The 12,961-nt window shown below is 38.5% G+C and overlaps 1 protein-coding gene across 5 annotated transcripts in view; it reads right to left on the bottom strand.

Annotated features, from left to right (window-relative positions):
- The window catches only part of rxraa (retinoid X receptor, alpha a), an 84,795-nt gene that overhangs the window by 58,192 nt on the left and 13,642 nt on the right, over positions 1 to 12,961 (bottom strand). For all 5 annotated transcript variants that reach the window (XM_079486294.1, XM_079486296.1, XM_079486293.1 and 2 more), the window contains exon 2: positions 2,242 to 2,349. In XM_079486294.1, the coding sequence (XP_079342420.1) occupies positions 2,242 to 2,349 (108 nt within the window). The remainder of the gene's footprint in view (positions 1 to 2,241; positions 2,350 to 12,961) is intronic.

The raw sequence follows: 12,961 nt of genomic DNA, 5'->3' as shown, positions 1-12,961 counted from the left end.
AAATTATTTAATTGGTCTTTTCTCTGTGGGGTTTTCTTGTATTCTTCATAGAAATGAGAACATGTAAGAAATGTACTACCAAAGAATGTCCACAGTAACAAATCCTGCATTTTATGGCACCCAGAAAACTTTTCTTTAGAAAAGGAACACTTTATTATATTAAAGGGACATTCACTTAAAACATTCATTATTTATAACTTTTCAATTCCAAACCTGTTTGACTTTCTTTCCTCTACAGACCTCAAAAGAACAAACTTTTGGAAAAATATTGAAAACCAAAAGCATTGGACCCTATTTACTTCCAGTGTATGGACACAAAACCACTGTTGCATTTCTCAAAATATAATTTTTTGTGTGTTCCCCAAAATAAACAAGTCATATAGCGATTTTAGTTAACATGAGAGTAAATAAAAAGATTATTTTAAACGATAGTTCACCCCCAAAAAATGCTATGTAACTTCATATAAAGATAGTTTACGCTTTTAGCTCACGTTTTTGATATTTCAACACAAGATGACAAACTGCCAGCCTTAATATGTGATTATGGTCACCAGCAAACAAGCAATAGGCTAAGAAAACGCATCATTTTGCCCCCAAATACCACCAAAGAGATTTACGGCAACACCAATTAGAAACACGGTCATTACTACGTCTATAAAAGAGCGACTTCAGTCAGTCTGGCCTTCACTGCCGCCTCACACCAAACCACAAGGTTTCCACAGTAACCATTTCTCAAGGAACACACCGCTCAGCACCATGCAGGCTTTTAAAATACAGACTCTCATCTATTATGGCCAGTGTAAAAAAACGATATATAAACAGTAATCATTTTTATAGGCAAGCTCATGAGCTTGGTCAAAGCTCTCAGAAGTGTCTCGAGACCATACCTGCATTTTGAGGAAACATGTACTATTTTTACAAACAACGATGTCAGAGGAACCTTTGTGCGACTAGCTTAAAGTACTAAATAATAAAAGCAAAAACATCCCTTTGAATACATACAGTAAGATATAAAAGTCTGATACCATAAGTTAACAAGGCTATCTTACAATTTTGTATATTAAAGACGTTTTTAGTTACATTATCAGTATTACAATTTACATTCTGACAATTTACAGGCTTGACTAAATATGAAGATTAATGAAAAAAACGATATATTATAATATTTCTAAGATGTATTTTTGGCGTTTTTTGCCTTTATTTGAACACTTTTAGTAAGAGAGAGGACAGGAAGCGAAGTGGGAGAGAGGTTCAGGAAAGGACCACGAGACAGGAATCGAACCCGGGTCGCCCGATGCCCAACCGTGCCACGTGTTGGAGCACTGGCAATGAGGCTATCGGCTCCGACAAAATATATTATTTATTTAATCAATATGCACAAAAATAATATTAATAATGAGTTAAAATCGACAGTTTATTTTCTAAGTTTTTGCTGACATGCTGACGGTATATTTGTCTAACCATTTGATTTCATTAACCTTTTTCAATCAATATTTCTTAATTTTACACCATATTCTTCTTTCAAAACGACCCGCCTCGTAACAGTCATTCATTTACCAATCAAACAGGTCACACCACCTTTTAATAGTCGCGTGCGACATGCATGGGAAACGCAACCGAGAGATATGTTAAGGAAGCGCTGCCACACGGCAGGCAACAGTGGGATGTTTCCCACATACCGCAGGATCAGGGCTGGAATGTGCAGTATTGCTACAGTCAGTGTCGGCCCGTTAAGATTCCTCAGAGGTAATGAGAAGAGGAACCCTGCTGACTGTATAGGCTGTGCTAACGTGTCCATCAGCCTGGCCTCTTAAACCAGCAAAACAAACTGTAAATCATACACTACAGCGCCATAACACATGGCAGGAGGTCAGACTCCAATTCAGATCGCAAGGCGTGTTTGTGTATGTGTCCGCATGTGGCGCAAGATGTATCTTGTTTCCTGGAGGCTCTACATACAAGACCAGACACATTCGGCATGAGTTATGGACGAGCCCGGTCGGAAATCTGTTTAGGATGAAATCGGGGCTGTAATCGAGGACTTAAATGCAGTGATTTATGCACGTTCGCTCTTCAAAGACCAAAACCATGAGGTTTCATGAGAACAGTTTTTTGCACACAAAGCAGAATTATTTTACGATGGCCTGCCAAATGAGTTACTGTATAGAGAACTTAAGCGATTTTGCAGACGTGAGTATGTAAAGAGGAATCTGGAGATTATTGGATTCTCGTGTTTATTACCTGTAGAAATTCTGCGTTGATGAAGAGCACACATGCCACTGAAACACGTACATGCTTCTCGTCCTCTATGAGGATGAGGTGGAATTGAGCACTGGGGCTTCAGGAACCCTACAGGAGGAAACAAAAGAGATTCGTCAGTACATTAAATATTGACAAAGATAATTCATAAACACTTTCAATTTTACGCCAAAACAAACATAATAGGATGGTGAACACAGATCCCCGCTGTCAAATTATTATTTTTGACTGCCCACCAGATGACATTTGTTTTATCCGGAGTTGCCCTTTCATAGCTCAGGAGTATTAATGAAGAGGAGACTAATGAGGATACTATTGGGGACGTTCCTTCACAGGAAACCTCCAAACATCACAACGCTTCCATTTAATCTTGCCGTTGCGGAGGAGAAAATAGTGAGATAATAAAGGAATAAATACTAAACGAGTCTGTCAGAGCAGCTGCTTATTTGCCCTTTATGAACAAAACTGATCTTTAAAGACGCAATGCCCCTCGACTCAGTCTGCCTCACACATTGGCCCTCTCTCTGCCCCATTCGACCCCTCACATTTCCAGCTTTGCCCCGTTTAATGACCCACAACCCCGGAGGTTGCCTGGAGGCACGACTTCAGGGGTTGTGGCAAGACGCTGTACTGTGTTCGGGGTCTTGGGTTAATTCTTTGAAATGGGACCTTTTTCGGCACAGTGGGTTAACCGATTTCATCATCCATGTGGTGAGAGCGTTTTTCTGAAGGTCAAAATTCAAAACATGTGACTGAATTACATTTACGTATTTTGAACTACAGCTTTCCAACAGGTGGTGCCACCCTAAACTCACGCTGTACAAAATATAATATCTGACCTAATGTTCATCCCATCATAAACCTTGCAAGACAGACAATTAGGGTTGGGTACCTGACTCTGTACTTTGAAGAGCGACCAAATTATTTATTTCATTAAAGCATCTGCGCTGAACATTTAGGTTTGTTAAGGCGCTTTGTCTTTTCTGTCTACCGATGAATAAAATCATCTCATGAAGTCCCGAAACAAAGTTATTAGTGACCGAGGCATTAGAGCGATCGATGGAAAGAGGTGAGTTAGGCCGTCAGGGTGCAGTTTGAAGCTGTGAACAGTGCAGCATGAGACTGATGTGCATTTACATTATGTATTATGTATGATTAACATTATATACATGTTATCTCTTTCCGTATCTCAGTTAAAAATGTATATTACAATTGAATCTGTTATTTTCAGTGATGCTGTTAAATTTTCTTTGTTTTATGTCTATTATCTAATGGTCTGCTAATGGTGGTGGCCTCATGGTTTAGGTAAATGATCACACTGCATAAATAAATGATTATGTGTGTGATGAGGAAAGAAAATAAGATGGTAGTAATAATACTGCTGTAGTTATTTATGTAGTCTTTTTTTCTTTTGTGTGAAATTTCAACAAAATGTTGAAATTGAGAGGTTTGGACTTATTTCACTCAAGTAATGTTTTTATAACACAGAGAGTAAACTCCCGAAAAAAGTTACTGTTTGGTACCGGGCACCGAATTCCATGTACAGTATTGGTACCGGCTAAAAAGTGAACGGGACCCAACCCTACAGACAAACTGAAAAATAAACTCCTCACACCAACAGACTGACATTTAAGCACCAAACTTTAACCGTAGTCTACTTTCACAAGTCAGTTAAGGATGCACAATGACTCAGAACCACCGAGGGACAGGAAGAGCGAGCTTGTGCCCAATGAGCACCTTATGATCTCGAAAAGCTCGTAGACCTTTCAGATCACAGCGAATATGAAGAGAGAAGGGCACCTGCAACCCCGTTCTGGTCCCTGCTCAATAAATAGCCTTTACTTCCACAATGAAAGACATGTCATTCCAGATGAGCTCAGCCAATGACATTTAAAACAGGCGCAGGGATATTGAATTAGTTCCCCATGATAAGCTGGCTGGGATGTTGATGCTCTGGTTGGGGGGAAGGGTTGTGGGTGGAGGTCTTACGGTACAGGAAACAGACAGACTGCTTGTTGGGCTGCTTGATTAAAATGACAAAAATTTGGAAAATGTCAGAGATGGACGAGGACTCATTAAGGCAGTAAAAAGGTAACTTGTGGATGTGCATGTTTTTATGAAGAAAAGAACTGTATGAACAGAATAAAATAAAGAGAGAGGAAACTTTGTCACCCAAATGGAAATACTATTATTTAATGGACATAAAAGGGATACTTCACCCAAAAAATGAACATTCTGTCATCATTTACTCACCTTTGGGTTGTTCCAAATGTGTAAACATTTCTTTGTTCTGATGAACACAGAGAAAGATATTTGGAAGAATGCTTATAACCAAATAGATCTCATTATTGAGTGATACCAGCCACAGAAGTTTTTTCTACTGGTTTATTTTTAGTATGAAGTATCCATTTTAACACAACTGAAAGGCTTGAATATTACTGCTTCTCAATCTAAATGAAACCAATAACCTTGTTTTACAAAAATGAACCGGGAGCTTAACAAGTAGCTGCAATATGCATCAATGAACAATCAGCATCATGTGAAAATCACAAGAGTTTATTGGAGAACTAATAAAAGCACGAGCGCAAGTCTGCTTATAAATCAGGTGATTAGTCAATGCTTTGGGAAAACTTGCGCAGATTAAAGTGGAAGCCAATTTGTTAATGCCGGACAAGTCTGGCAGCTTTGCTAAAGGTTTAAAGGTTTTCCTTTCACCAAAAAGCAAATAACAAAAAAAACTCATAAATCTAATGTGACTCCAGGACGCACTTCACCCAGTATGTCATATTTAGCAAGTGTAAACCAAACTAAGCATGTAATACAAGACTGAGATAAACAGGCAGTAATCAGCGATGGTCATCAAAATGAATCTGGTCCATTAGGGACACGTTTCCCAGCGGCTCCGCTGGTCAGTTGGGTCCATTAGCTCTTGTCTAAAACCCTGACGGAGTGAATAACCTTCATTTTGGCCCAGCGCATTCCGTATCGTGTAACCTGTGAAGGGCGGACAATGACGCATGCCCGGTCGCTCTGAGCGATGTCACTGAATATTACAGCGTTAACACATGAGCTAACGCTTCCAGTCAAGCTTGGCTTTTCGAAAAACGCAGCTAATCCAAAAGGACAGGGAACTCCACGAAAAGCAAAATCAGAAAGACTGAAAGTCCTCAACCACAAAATGTTTCAGATACATTTAAATGTTTAACAACAGACAGACAGAAAGCATTTTTTAAAAAGTATATTACAACAACATCTAATGATGTGAAATGATGAAACATCTTGGTCCTAACCTTGGTCCTTGTCTCTATATTTAAACTAATTGTTTTGTTTGTAACTAATAATCGGATAAAAAGCTAAAAAACTTATTAGCTATGAATAATTGATTTTATTAATTTTGATTCTAAAAACTAAATCAAACAATGGCACCGATGCGTTTAAAGATATCTCAATGCAAACCGTTTTTTATTTAGATAGCACTAACAGCCCTGTACCGGAAATGACCCGATAATCTTTCAAAAATTAAAAGAGTATGTCCAGTTTGTAAAGACTAAAACTTATTTAAATGTCCCAAATACGAGTTTACAGGCTGTTCATTATAAGTATTAATACAATTATTAATTATTATCAAAATGAATAATATGGATGACATGATATGCTCGTGTTTTAACACAAATAAAAAATACCTTTGCTTTTTAGTTTAAAACGACTGCTCCAGTTCGTGGTTCAATAATATTTAATGAAATCACAATGTAATAGTACAATGACAAGCTTACTTGATTATGATCTCAGGTGGCACGGAGCGTCTCGTCTGACTTTAAAACTGCGCAGCTCACATGGCACAGAGCGTCTCGTCTGACTTTAAAACTGCGCAGCTCACATGGCACAGAGCGTCTCGTCTGACTTTAAAACTGCGCAGCTCACATGGCACAGAGCGTCTCGTCTGACTTTAAAACTGCGCAGCTCGCATTGGCACGGAGCTTCTCGTCTGAATTTAAAACGGTGTCTGTTCGTGGCACCTAAAGTATCTTCTCTATCTCGCGTTGTATGGAGACTTTATAACTGACCACCTCCCCACATGATAACACACACCAACTGATCGATAATGACATTCGTTGGCAACTATTTTTATAATCGCTTTATAGATTAGTTGTTGCAGCCCCATACGTAACTGCTTAAATGTTTGTATGGTTGGAGAAATGAAGAGAGAAAAGAAGACAAGAACAAATCCAATGCATAATCTATTCTCTAAAATCATATTTCTCACAATACTTCACTTCTTACAGTTCAGTTTCTAAATTACCATCCACTTACTACAGTAGCTATGTGTAGAGCTTTAATTTATGGGTTTTAATCAGAGATTTGCATGTAAACAATGTAGCATGACCATGTTATTGTACCTCGATAAATATTAAGATTAAGTAATCTGTCTTTCGACTATTCCTCTGGACTGGAGCTTTATGTCCTGGCCTGGCACACATCTCTGATGGAGTCAAATTTAATCTCTCTCTCGATAAGGCTTTGGGGATGGAGTCTCTGTATCCTGAATCCAATCCCAGTTATCTTTCCTGACAATCTTTGCAGAGTGAGTATGTGTTTTACTGGCTCATTAAAACATTGCACTGATGAAATTAAAATACCTTTAAATACCACGCTCATGTAAACTGAACTTTTTCACGTCATGAAATATCATCTAGAGACACAATGAGCTGGTGTTTCTTGCAAATGACACAACAGGATGCAACAAATGACCAATCAGAAACAAGTAAAGATGTAAAGGTCATGAAACCCATTTCAGTAGAGACATATTACTAGACATGTTAACGGGGCAGTTCAACCAGAATTGAAAATGTTGTGGAACACAAAAGAAGATACTTTGAGAAATGTGCTTTTGTGTCCATAATATGGCTGTCAAACGAAGTTCAATGTCGTTTAAACATTCTTGAAAATATCTTCTTTTGTGTTCTGCAAAAGTAAGAAAGTCAAAGAGGTTTGAAATTGCACGAGGTTAAGTAAAAGATCAAAGATTGTTTTCATTTTGGGTGAATTTTCCTTTTAAGCCCTATTGCTCATGCAGGATATCCATCATTAAATATGGTCTACATCACGTCTGAATCGTATTCCTTGTCTCTAGTGTCTCTGTGAACAAAGTGGCAAAAGCCCAAAAGTATTAGAGTCACAAAATACTTTTTTAGAGCGTTGCTTATGAAAATTCTGATTTTGCTGGACCTCAGGGACAACAGAAGGTCAAAGGCCGCCTGCATGTAATGGGAACTACAGCTCTGTTTGAGACTGCTTAAATCTCACTGCGCAATCCCTGTTCAACATCAAAGTATAGCAGAGGTTCATCACCAGCATCAAGGGAGGCAATGAGAAACTGGCTTCTTGCTAGTCCCACAGAAAAATTCAAGATGTAAATACTATAAGTAAATGACTACATCAACATTAGGTTTGTGACACTGTGGCAGAAAAGATGTTATTTTTGCAATTCCTTTTACTAAAATGACATTCCATCTTTAAATACTGTTCATAGTTGGTCCTTTCTGTTCAAGGATTTCTGTTAGTTTCAGATTTGCAAGACAAAGCTAAAATTTTACAAAGAAAATTCAGCTGGATCATCCTGAGCCCAACACAGCCTTGAGATCTCAGGAGAAAAGAGGCGTAGGACATTCCACGCGGCCTTGAAAAGCCTATTGTATCCTCTTCTCTGTATTAACGGCTATTGACGTTAAGCAGATTGCCTCATCCTTGAATGTGGAAGCGTATTTTCAATCTAACATGAAGGACACGGGAAGAATGTTTAAACAACGCTGGAACGTATGAACCAATTACGCTTTATACTCAAGTATAGTCTTGCTGAGGACGCAAGCACCAAACACTCTCCTTTCCTTTCACGGCCTGAGCGTGGTCTACAGCGGTAACCAAAATGAACTTCAGATGTTTGCCTTCCACTTACAAAAATAATCAGACGGAGAAGCCTCTCATTAGATTCAATAACAGCACTGACAGTTTGTCAGCTTTTTAAAGCCCATCAGAGATGATGGTCCGATTTTGAGTTTCCGGGATGAACTCTAACGATATGCCGGTACAATCGTTCTTTCATTGAACAATCCATCTTCTGAAGGCCGATCTACACAAAGGAAATGTCAAACATCTTACAGGTGGGAACTATGACGAAAATCTGACATCACCGTATGAGCAATTATATATATAAAAGGACTAACATTATATATATATTAGTAGTGAGGTAGGCGGGACGAGAGCCGGGTTTCGAGGTATATATTATTGATCTCTATTATAATATAAAATCATTTTTTATGAATAAAACATATGGTTTTTACTATAAATAAAATGATTTTTTATGCAAAGAAGCAACAGCTGATGCTATAATACTTTCTCTTGAAAAAATTGCTATGCGTAGCATGTGAAATCACATTTAACCAGTTTCCCCAAAAGAACTAGAAAAGAGGACACCATCCAGAGGTCAAAATGAAAGTGATGAAGATAAAACAAAAGCTGAGGCTTTGAAAAGGTTTGCGTTTTACGTGAGGTCTTAACACATTCTACCTCTTTCTCACCATCCCTGCTCCTCCTTTCTCAGCTCCCCGCAGGGGGCGTAACATTACCTAGCCCTGAAATTCCACCCGTAGCAAGGGCCACTGCTGAGACCACAGGTGTTCCGGTCTGACCAATCAAAAAACGGGACAGGTCACCAGGACTGACACCAAGCCTGCTTGGTGGCCTCACACGGAGTAGAGTGGTTTTAAGTGTCAAGTCAAAGGCCATTCTCGGACCCCGCCAAGCTGGTATCATCAGGCTCTTGCCACTTTTAACTAAATACCACACCCTCCCCTGCCACACTTAAGACCTGCACTATAAACCCACAAACTATTTCCTGTTTTAGCACTCTGCAAAAAAAAAGATGTTAAAATCTACACCACTGGTCAAGACCGTGATTCAAAGTGAATTCAGTTCAGTTAAGCTTTTTTGCTAAAATGAACAAAAATGTTATATTGAGCAAGTTCATAAAAAGGTATTATTCAAAATGTCTACTTACCCCAATTTGCAATAGTAAGCTTACAGTAAATTAATTATATAATTAAATTTTTTATAATTTAATATATTTCATAGTATTTCATTTTCAATCTTATATTTGTATTTTATCTAGTTCAGGTACCGTTTCACACAAAAATGACGTCATTTGTCTTACTATGTAAAATTAATAAATGGTGGTTTTGAACACATGATTGAGTAAAACGTGTACAAAATATGAATAATATTAAAACCATATTTTACAGCTTTTCTAAAAGAGTTTTACCATTAAAGCAAACAAAAAGCACAATCCCTAAAAATATCTAGAGGAACTATGCGCAAATCTATATAAACCATTGACACATATTAATATAAGAGTTGGTTGTCGATTAAAGTGCCACTTCGAGTGCCATTTCGAGTACAAACCCACATGTTGCACAGCTAACCAGTTAAGAGCTGTGGTTATCACAAGGAAACCATGCAACATCGAATGCATTGAGAGGAAATCTCAAAAAAAGCTACTAGTGTACTTTCAGTTGGGTGAAATGAGGTGTTATACGAGTTTTATTCTCAAGATGACACACTGTATGTCCATGTGGTTCCGTGTAGGTGTTAATGTGTTGCGCCACTAACAGTTGTGACCACAGACATCTCTCACATCGAATGTTCATAGTAAAGATGGCGTGGACAGTACAGACACCCAAGTGTGATGCTGAAAACCTCAAGACCACAGTAAAGCTGCAGGACAGGAATCTTAATGTTGCTGTGCTGTATCTTTGAAATTACCAACAGGGGAAGTCGAGATAAAGATGGTACTAGTTATTTGTGTGCTTCCTCAATAGAAAAGCAATTGCAAGTCAATGTGCGTTATGTTCAAAGAGATTCATTTTGCATTGTATGTTATTTCAAAAAATCATGTCATACAGGAAGGTGGGGTGAAAAGCAGGGAGGGGCCAGGAAGGAAAGAGAAGAATGATAATGAGGTTAAGGGAGACATTTTAAAAGATGGCTTATGTACTTTAGGTCAGGCCTGCCCCAGGGCACATAAAACAAGGGCTTTACTTTCAACCCAAAATTCGGAGATCCTTGGGCAAACGGCGTAATCTAATTTGTGTGACTGGACTGGATGAAGAGAGAAGAGAGAGGCTTCTTTGATGAAGACAGAGACAAGGAAGCGTTTAAAACCGTGCAGCCCAACTCATCCTTACTGTTACTGAACACATGACTGGAGTCTGATCTAGAGGAACCAAAACCATATTCATTAACTCCAAACTTTTTTTCATTTTTCATCACATGAAGCAATTACGAACTAACAGACATCGAAAACCCCAAAGTTTGTGAAGCGGAGTTTGTGGATGACCTCTGCTCCACATCCTGTTACGCGTTGAATGGGTTTTAGCGTTCCTGCAAGCTGCAGCATTAGGCAGAACATTAAACCTGTTGCTATCTTTCTCTTCCCAGCAGGCTGACTTCATGTTTAAATGCAAATAACCAAGTAAACAGAACACTGTGACAGGAAATGAGCGATGCACTGAAAAATACAAACACACACAGTATTGGTTGCGTATTTGCAGTGTTTACCCTTGAGTAAAAAGTAAAGTAAGGGATTACTCTTATTTATTCAGTTATTCAATTAGATTATTACTTTGACTAAATTATAAATTAAAATTTGAAAGTTTTAATTAATATTGCATATAGGAATTTATAGTCCGTTTAATATTTGACCTGTGTTTCTCTCTCCTTTATCTTAAATGTGTGATTCTCAGTGATAACCACTGTGCGTGTCTGTGTGTTAGTATGTGTGCACTATTGTGGAAATTAAATCAAATGTCAAAAGTCTAACTTTAAAGTGGCAGTCCTTAAGTTATTTTGAGTAAAAAATGAGCTAAAACCAATTATTGAGCAAGTACATGACAGAACGGTGTTTAAAACTGTGTCACTACCCTTGCGGGATTCCCCACGGAAAGCTTGTAATAATGGTTTGCAACTGCACTGTCAGGTCGTCTTTCCCGGAGATCCTTATTTGGTGTCTTTCGTCTATAGAACAAAAAGGATCCGACCTGCTAGCCTGCGCGTGGATGCTGCGATTTTTAGAAACACGTATATATGAGAAGTGGCTTTACATAAGTCATGGTTCACCTTAGGTCGGCAGCACTCCGCCTTCCCCCATTCTTCTCCTTGTCCAGGCTGTTTACATCGGAGCACGCGAGTGCGTATGTCGCTTATGCAGTATAAACAAAGTATTATTTTATCCAGTCAAAGGAAAAGATAAGGTACATTTTTCTTCGCAGTGATTTGACGTGCCCTCAATAACACTACCGTGGTGTACCATATTACCGAACACCGGCTAAGATAATAGTATTGGTACCATCTTGTCCATGCAAAACAAAGATGTCGCTAACAGTCAAAGTTGTTACCTTAGGTAGAATTTGTTACTGTGTTTGGTAACAAACAGCAAGTAATTCGACTACTTCTGATAAACACTCAACTGTTGTTCAATATTTTAACAATTCGCTAAAGTTTCTTCGTCTGAATCACTGTTAAGAACATGTACTTGCAAAACATGCAAGACTACCAAGTTCATGCAGTCTGAACTAAATTTTTAAACATACACACTCACACACTCACACACACACACACACACTAAAAGGGGCAAGAATTTCATTCAATATTAGTGGACTGCAATAGCAAAGCATGACAAGCTTTTGGGCTTCTTCCACATCAATGGAGGAAAAACAAAATTATAAACAAAATCACAGAAACCAGGCCATGCTCATTATTCTGGAAATCTCAGACTTGATATCAAACTGAGACATCACTAAAACTGTCAGGGCTTAAACAGACGTATCTACACCATAGAGAACAAACGAAACTGCTTTCCCAAAACAGGCCATTTCAAAACATTTACAAACAGTACACATTGGATTCTGGGATGCAAAGATGCCTCTCCAGCTTGACAACTTTCAAATTTTATACACAGTCAAAGACATCCACTTGACTTTTGTAACTAGCCTCAGCTCACCTTAAATGCCCGTAACCATTTATGTTAAATCCCTAAATGTCAACAGGGGACCTGTTTCCACATTTACCATATGACAGAAAACACACAATTATGCAAACCCAAAGAAATCAGAGTTTAGCACTTCATGAATCGAGCGAAACTCACCCAGCAGGTTCAAGTGGGGCGGCACAAGGCCCAATTACGATCTGGAGAGGGAGCGCAAACAGTTTGCTAAGCAAACATTCCAGCAAATAAGCATGCGCTTTGAAATGATGAAGGCAGTCTTCCAGAGGATCCTTTACACGGACAACAACACGTGTACATCATACAGTTTTGTGCAGTGCTCTGACGCGACATTTAAAGCAGGATTTATAGCATCTTGTCCTGCTTCATCAAGAATCATTCACAGTGTGTCCTGTTTTTACCCGCAACATCATGATTTGTTCTGACGCCGCAAAAGATCGCAGGTAGAACCTTACATTTCAGTGCGCTAGTTTTTACACGCAGATCTTTTAATATTACGGGCTATTGTTTTACTTGTTCCCCGTTTTTACAAAACTTAAAAGAAACATAATAAATAAAAATGTTTCTCATATTGGCTGATGTGTCACTGACTGAGGTGCTACGTTTGCAAGTTTGCTATGATAAAGCATCTGCTGCATTAATAAATAG

Source organism: Barbatula barbatula (assembly GCF_947034865.1).
Source record: "Barbatula barbatula genome assembly, chromosome: 22".
NCBI lineage: Eukaryota > Metazoa > Chordata > Actinopteri > Cypriniformes > Nemacheilidae > Barbatula > Barbatula barbatula.
This window is presented reverse-complemented; position numbering and strand designations above follow the sequence as displayed.